We start from the raw sequence: 7400 nt of genomic DNA on the forward strand, positions 1-7400 counted from the left end.
ATCCAAGTAGAGACTAGCCTAAAGAGTGTGGAGGTCAGAAAAACACACAAAGACATTTCTACTTTAGAACAAGCAACGACAAGAACGACAAACGACTGAACAGTAAACACTTGAGTACAACTTTACTGTACGTATTTTCCAGTAGCGGGCGTCACTGCGGAAAACATGACGCAACCGTGCAAAAATATCCAAGTAGGGACTAGCCTAGAGAGTGTGGAGGTCAGAAAGACAAAGACATTCTTGGTCTGATCAAGCAAGCAAGCTTATAAGTACGACAAACGACTGAACCATAAACACTTGAATACAACTTTACTGTACGTATTTTTCAGCTGCGGGCGACACTGCGGAAAACATGACGACACCGTGCACAAATATCCAAGTAGAGACCAGCCGAGAGAGTGTGGAGGTCAGCTGGCCTTTACCTGTGTTTAACGTGACGTCAGAAGGTGTTATTGGCCGGTGTGACCGGGACCCGGGCAGCCGGTTCTTCTGGGGGACAGTCTGGGTCAGGTGTTGGGTCGAGGGCCACACCGGGAGCGAGGCGGAATGTCACTTTACCGTCACAGTCAGGCGTACGTATCTATTGGGTTTTAAAATTGTGCATTTACTTTCAGCCCAGCAGCTTGTTTGAAATGAAAGCAACACGGGCTACATTTAACAAAAAGAAGCGTATTGTCTAAAGTCTGTATTCTGGGGGACGGTGTGGGTCCGATGTTGGACCGAGGGCCACACTGGGAGCGAGGCGGAATGCCACTTTACCATCACTGTTAGGCGTACGTATCTTACTATTAGCTTTTAAAACGTGTATTTACTTTTAGCTTACCTTGTTTGGCTACATTAACCAAAAGGAAGTGTATTGTCCATGGTCTGCATTCTTAAAGTTACGGAATATTACGTATCTCTTAGGTTTTAGAATCGGTATACGTGTATTTACTTTTTAGCCTACCTTGTTTTAAATGTTCTTATCAGTTTTTTAGCCTATCTTGTTTGAAATGTTCTTATCAGTTATACAACTTTACTTTTGTCATATCAGTCATAGCAGTGGTTCAAAGTGTTGAAGTTCAGTTGAAGAAAGTGTTTGTCGTCCCCCGTCTCCATCCAATGATGGTTAGCTTTATGTAAATCCTTATTAAGACAACGACACTCATATTATGCACGAAATATGTATTTTTATTATATTTTTCATTTTATCCCTGCAGCATCTAAATGCCCGATGTGGAGTCCTCCAAAAAACGGCGCGCTGGCGTGTGACCGGTGGCTGTTTGGCCAGTTCTGTATGGTTTTCTGTTACGAAGAGTTCGAGTTCGATTCTCAACCTGCCCAACTGTACATCTGCGGTGCCTCTGGCTTGTGGTCAACGACTTCTACTAAAACTTCAGTGAGATGGCCTGACTGTTTGGGTAATTTGGTTGCTATATCATCATAATTATCTTGATGAAAATGACAGGCGGTCGTCAAAATGTTGGCTCTTGTTAAACACGTGGTTGTGAATTAAGAAGTTTGCTACTCAATCATTCACCAACCTGATGAAATTACTTACAGAAGTATTGTTTTGCATGGTTTATCAGTGTGTTTGTATGTGTGTGGATGGCGTTCAGCACCAATGGTAGGAATATGCATGCTAATGTATGTGTGTGGATGGCGTTCAGCACCAAGGACAGGCATGCTAATGTATATATATATATGTGTGTGTGTGTGTGTGTGTGTGTGTGTGTGTGTGTGTGTGTGTGGATGGCGTTCAGCACCAAGGAAAGTTATGCTAATGTATGTATGTGTGTGTGGATGGCGTTCAGCACCAAGGACAGACATGCTAATGTATATATGTGTGTGTGTGTGTGTGTGGATGGCGTTCAGCACCAAGGAAAGTTATGCTAATGTATGTATGTGTGTGTGGATGGCGTTCAGCACCAAGGACAGGTATGCTAAAGTGTGTGTGTGTGTGTGTGTGGATGGCGTTCAGCACCAAGGACAGGTATGCTAATGTATGTATGTGTGTGTGGATGGCGTTCAGCACCAAGGACAGGCATGCTAATGTATATATATATGTGTGTGTGTGTGTGTGGATGGCGTTCAGCACCAAGGAAAGTTATGCTAATGTATGTATGTGTGTGTGAATGGCGTTCAGCACCAAGGACAGGTATGCAAACGTGTGTGTGTGTGTGTGTGTGTGTGGATGGCGTTCAGCACCAAGGACAGGTATGCAACGTATGTATGTGGATGATGGCATTCAGCACCAAGGACAGGTATGCTAATGTATGTGTGTGGATGGCGTTCAGCACCAAGGACAGGTATGCTAATGCAATGTAATGTAATAAAATTCTACCCGTCAATTTGTTTTACTTTTAATGTTTATCTTCTTAGAATTGCGGAGTTACAAAATGCAACACAGAGGAATAGAACAACAATACTTTGCTGACGACGTCCTAACAGAAGAGCAGAACGCCACGAGATCCGTACAGCAAAATTTCGTGGACGTCTTTGAAGGAACGGCCTTTGGGGAGCAGGGAGGTTGCGCCGGCAACAGTGACTGTAGACCGGACAATGTGGCGGTGTTCTGGGGTGACTCTGTCGAAGGTAGGGTGCTTTTACTTGTTATATCTTGTATTTCTGTTCTTATAATGTTGGAGTAAATGTAATGCTGAATTTTTCAACTTTCTTTTTTGGTTTGCAGTGACTCCTCCCCCAACCACAACCAGTATTGTAACATCCACTCAGATGATGCAGACTAACACGACATACGTATACGATGCAGGTAATGTTTTTCTTTATTTCTGTGCCTTCTGACTTTATGTTTCTCTGTTATGACCGCAAAAGACGAAAGGGAAGAATAATAATAGGAATCCAAGTGCTAGATTTCTTCTTTGTTGTCCGAAGTTTTTTGTCTTTTGTCACAGAACCATTGGCACAGTTTACGCTTAAAAAGTTAGACCTTGAACTCTTTTCTTTGTTCAAAACTCAGGACCTGAACTATTGACGATCAAAGAGAGACTTGTCGTAATAGTCAGCGGTTTGGCTGGTGTGTTGTTACTGTTTGGAGCCTGCTGTATCCCCTATTGCAGAAAACGACGGAGACGCAACCACGAACCAAAACCTACTGGACAAGAGTTAAAGGTATCATCCCTAGAATGCTAATATTTATACATGCTATGTGACGCAACACAAGTCATAATCAATGGTCTAATATTGACATTAGATTTTCACGAAAAGCACATTACATACTGGTTCTAGAATCTATGGTGGTGATACTAGATATTGATATAAATAAAAGAAACATTTTAATTCTGAACAAGTATAAAAGTAATACCTTTTTGTTTTGTTTTACAGGTGATGCTGCCATAGGGTCATGAGTGCCAGTAACTGTGAAATTTGCTGACGAAGTAGCCATCATTGGTCCAAATTATGGATTCTTTGCATACATGTATACATGTGCACATATACTGTATATTTGACACTGCAAGTAACTTATAAATATCACTAACGCTTTATCTATGTCAATATTGAATGAGCAATGTGGTCAATACCAGCATTTGTTTTCACATAAAGAAAACTGATTGGTGGTCAGCTATGATGGAATGTATTGCATCACCAGTGGACTTCGCCATCTTACTCCAGTTTGTAATACACAGTACTAGTAATCTAATACAGTATGTTTGCTGTTTTACAGCTATACATGTCATATTTTGTACCTTGTAGAACTCTTGTGCAATAAAGTTCATCATAGAAAAGCTATCTCAACTGGAGGAAGTCGTGGTGTCCCACTATAGAGCGGTATAATCATTGTGAGGCTCAAAAGAGAACTAAGGCGTTAAGCGGACATCTGTGGTTTGACCTATTGTAAAGCATGTATCAGGTTTATGACCTCTCACCTTTGACCGGTCGGTTTGCTGACCAAAACATTACTCGTTTTTCGAAGAATTGACGCCGTTTATACGGATATTTAGAGGTGGTAGAGAGCGCTATCCACCACAAAACTACAGGTAAGACCTTTGTTTGTCTTTACGCTTCCTGTTTTGTGCTTTTTCGGCGGTAAATTAGAATTTAGAAGTGCGCGTGGGGTCGGTATTTAAATGGGGAGGGGGGCAGTGTCATGGTTACCCTTAGCCGCGGCGACTGTTGCAGGGCTTCTCTTGCTTGCAGTCTTTTACATTAGCCCTAACAATGTAAAAGACTGCAAGCAAGAGAAACCCTGCAACAGTCGCCGCGGCTAGGGTACCCTGGGTGTATCGGGCCGTAGCCATTTTCCTTCGGCAGCCAAGAGCCCTTCGGTTCGTCCGCCTAACTTTAGATCTAAATTAGCGCCACGGAGGAGTTGAGCCCAGGAGAATTTGTCCCGCCCTAATTGAGATTTTTCTCATTTATATTTTCTTACAATCATCTTCTTTAATAGAGATGGCAAAGTTGGCAAAGGAAATGCACATCAAAGAGGAGGACACTGAAGACACCGGGTGCCAAGAGGTTGAAGTTAAACGAGAGAATGAGCTGAACCAGGAAACATACAGCCAGGACCAAGAAATGCTCGACTACTATGGACCAACTATACCAACAGGACATCCTGTTAAAAAAGAGAGAAACAGCAGTTGGAACCAGAGTGAGGAAATCTTTATTACGTTTACCGAAGGAAAACATATTGTTTTTGCTCAGTTTCCTCTATCTTCTTCTTCCGTTCCAGACACTGACATCTTACCTGGTCAACCAGACTGTCTCTCACCATGGTAACTGGTGTTGGGTTACATCATGTTGCAATTTTGTAGTAAGAGGGATTTAGACTCTTGTCACCATATATGAATGTACATACCATATGCAAAGGTAAACATTATGCATTTGCCATGCAAATGTTACCTTTCTAGTATTGAGCATCTAGCATTTTTCTGTTCCTCAGACTGTGAGATTGAGAGATCCTCAGAGGGAACATGTGAGGATGACTGTACCCAGCCTGAGGAGAGAGTCTCACCACATCTACATCAACAAGTCTGTATAGAACAGGTGGGAATGAACAATACGGGTGAGCAACTCTACATGTGTGGGCATTGTGGATTCAGAACGGCTTACGAGCCTGACCTATTCCAGCACGTTAAAACACACGCAGCCTACAGATGTGACCAGTGTGAGTATGCAACGACACGTAAAACACAACTGGACGTTCATAGAAAACACAATCATAGTGACAATGGTGAGAAACCTTACGAGTGTGGTACCTGTGGGTTCAGGACAGCTCGACAGGCTGCCTTATCTCGACATATGAGAACTCACACTGGAGAAAGGCCCTACAAGTGTAACCAGTGTGACTATTCTGCAGCAGATAAACACAGTTTGGACCTACACCATTTAGCAAAGCACACTGATCAGAAACCCTACATGTGTGGGGAGTGTGGATACAGAACAGTGCAAAAGTCTCACTTATCCCAACACATGAAAACCCATACAGGAGAAAAACCCTACAAGTGTGACCAGTGTGACTATTCTGCAGCAACAAAAAACAATTTGGACATACATCTATCAAAACACACTGGTGAAAAACCCTACATGTGTGGGGAATGTGGGTACAGGACAGCAGTAAGAACATCCCTGTCCGTACACATGAAAAAGCATACAAGAGAAAAACCCTACAGTTGTGGGGAGTGTGGGTTCAGGACTGCATACGAGTCTTCCTTAGCCATACACGCTAGGACTCACACAGGAGAGAAACCCTACATGTGTGGGGAGTGTGGATTCAGAACATCTGTCCAGTGCCACTTAGGGCGACATATGAAAACCCATACAGGAGAAAGGCCCTACAAGTGCCATCTTTGTGACTACTCAGCTTTGCAAAAATATACCCTGTCTAAACATTTAGAGTGGCATGCAAAGAAAACTAAATCTACAAGTGAGACAAATGCACAGTCTAAAACTTGTGATGAGAAAAAGCATACTGAAGAAGGTCCCCTCCAAAAGTAGCCATTCTTTTTAAATTGAGCAAGGTACACGAGACAATGACTTATATTACAGTGCCGCATGTAAGGTTCATTAGATTAAACAAAGATGAATGTCAAACGTAGAATAAACCAAAATAATAATACAGATAGTGTCTTTTTATGATACTATGTGTCTTTGTGAGTGTGTGTATGTGTGTGTGTGTGTGCACGCGTGCGCGCCATTTCGCATAAAATCAACAAATGTGCAAAGAGCTACAGTACCGTTGGAAAATGCGAGGTGAACCATTTTCAAACTTGACCTTCGTTTTGACAACCGCTACACACCTACCAAATATCAGTAAGATCCATTCACAACTTCTACAGTTATATATGCTGTTGACATACATACAGACCCACACCACAGCCAAACCGAAAACATAACTCTAGTTTCATGGACATGATTATTAACTCAACCTACATAAAGTCCACAGTATTGTGGACTGGTCCGGTATGCCGTGACTCTTGCTGGTGGACAGAAGAGTAGGTGAGGGACGTAGTCCCTAAGATGCTTTAACTCTGACCGAGACGCTTTAACTCTGTGTACACTTCTTCATTTCATTTATTTTATTTTACCAGAGTAGTATGCGCTCAGGTCTTTTGACCTGATTTTCAGATATCTCTGGGATAAAATACACAATATACATGGAAAAACACAATAAGAATATACATTACAGTTACAACTGAACATACATTACAATCATAAAACATTTGTCACTCAAGTCCCACTCACATGTACAGAGAGTTTTTGAAAGCTTGAGAGCTGTCTTTGCTCCCTGGAAATTTGGTTCCACAGAACCGGGCCCTGTACACTTAGCATAACTCCATTTTTATGGACATGATTATTTACTTAACCTACCTGGCCAATTTTCCTGCTCGCCCCCCAGACTGTAGAACTAGATGGATGGCCTGCGCTTTCCAATACCGTGACCTAGACACCGCGGATTAACACTGCCGCAACCAAAAGGCCATGGGACTACATTTGTACCTCCCTACGCACTTAAAAGGACTCCAGATCTGGTTTGCAGACAAACTTAAAACATAACTGGAATACGAATTGCAACAGCTACCAGACTTACTTGATTGTGTGCTGTGCATAGATTTTGTGATAAATACTTAGTATATACCTAGGATTTGGGGATTGTAATATAAGCCACTGTTCTCACCAACTAATCAAAATGTTGATTTGATGATGATAAGATTTGGTTTGCTAAGTTTGCAGACGAAATTCAAACATAAGCAACAGCTACCAGACGTACCCGATTTCTTTGTTTTCATGAATTTTGTGATAAATATGGTACAAAGTTATTATCAGATAATAGCAGCATTTTGGGGTCGTAGTGTAACCCGCACCAATATATAATACGATGTTCTTTCATAACAGATCTTGTTTGCAGGCAAAATTCAAACGTAAACCGAAAATAAATTGCAACAGCTACCAGACTTACCCGA

General features: G+C 42.0%; 1 protein-coding gene and 1 pseudogene across 1 annotated transcript; both read left to right on the forward strand.

Moving 5' to 3' along the window:
• The first annotated feature begins 337 nt into the window (after nt 1-337).
• On the forward strand, nt 338-3722 carry LOC109464827. The gene is made up of 6 exons (XM_019761902.1): nt 338-572; nt 1200-1400; nt 2362-2574; nt 2672-2752; nt 2960-3111; nt 3325-3722. Exons 1-6 carry the CDS (start codon nt 353-355, stop codon nt 3337-3339), a joined length of 882 nt encoding a protein of 293 aa, XP_019617461.1. The 5' UTR covers nt 338-352; the 3' UTR covers nt 3340-3722.
• Nucleotides 3723-4901: 1179 nt separating this feature from the next.
• LOC109464820 lies at nt 4902-6037 on the forward strand (annotated as a pseudogene).
• The last annotated feature ends 1363 nt before the right edge of the window (nt 6038-7400 follow it).

Source organism: Branchiostoma belcheri, unplaced genomic scaffold (assembly GCF_001625305.1).
Source record: "Branchiostoma belcheri isolate BF01 breed outbred unplaced genomic scaffold, Haploidv18h27 scaffold141, whole genome shotgun sequence".
NCBI classification, from domain to species: domain Eukaryota; kingdom Metazoa; phylum Chordata; class Leptocardii; order Amphioxiformes; family Branchiostomatidae; genus Branchiostoma; species Branchiostoma belcheri.

What these genes read in the sequence shown, in the direction of transcription:
- LOC109464827 (XM_019761902.1), top strand. Translation starts at nt 353, where the DNA reads ATGACGACACCGTGCACAAATATCCAAGTAGAGACCAGCCGAGAGAGT. An exon ending in CTTTACCGTCACAGTCAGGC is followed by an intron (nt 573 to 1,199) that starts GTACGTATCTAT and finishes TTATCCCTGCAG; the next exon opens with CATCTAAATGCCCGATGTGG. An exon ending in CTGGGGTGACTCTGTCGAAG is followed by an intron (nt 2,575 to 2,671) that starts GTAGGGTGCTTT and finishes TTTGGTTTGCAG; the next exon opens with TGACTCCTCCCCCAACCACA.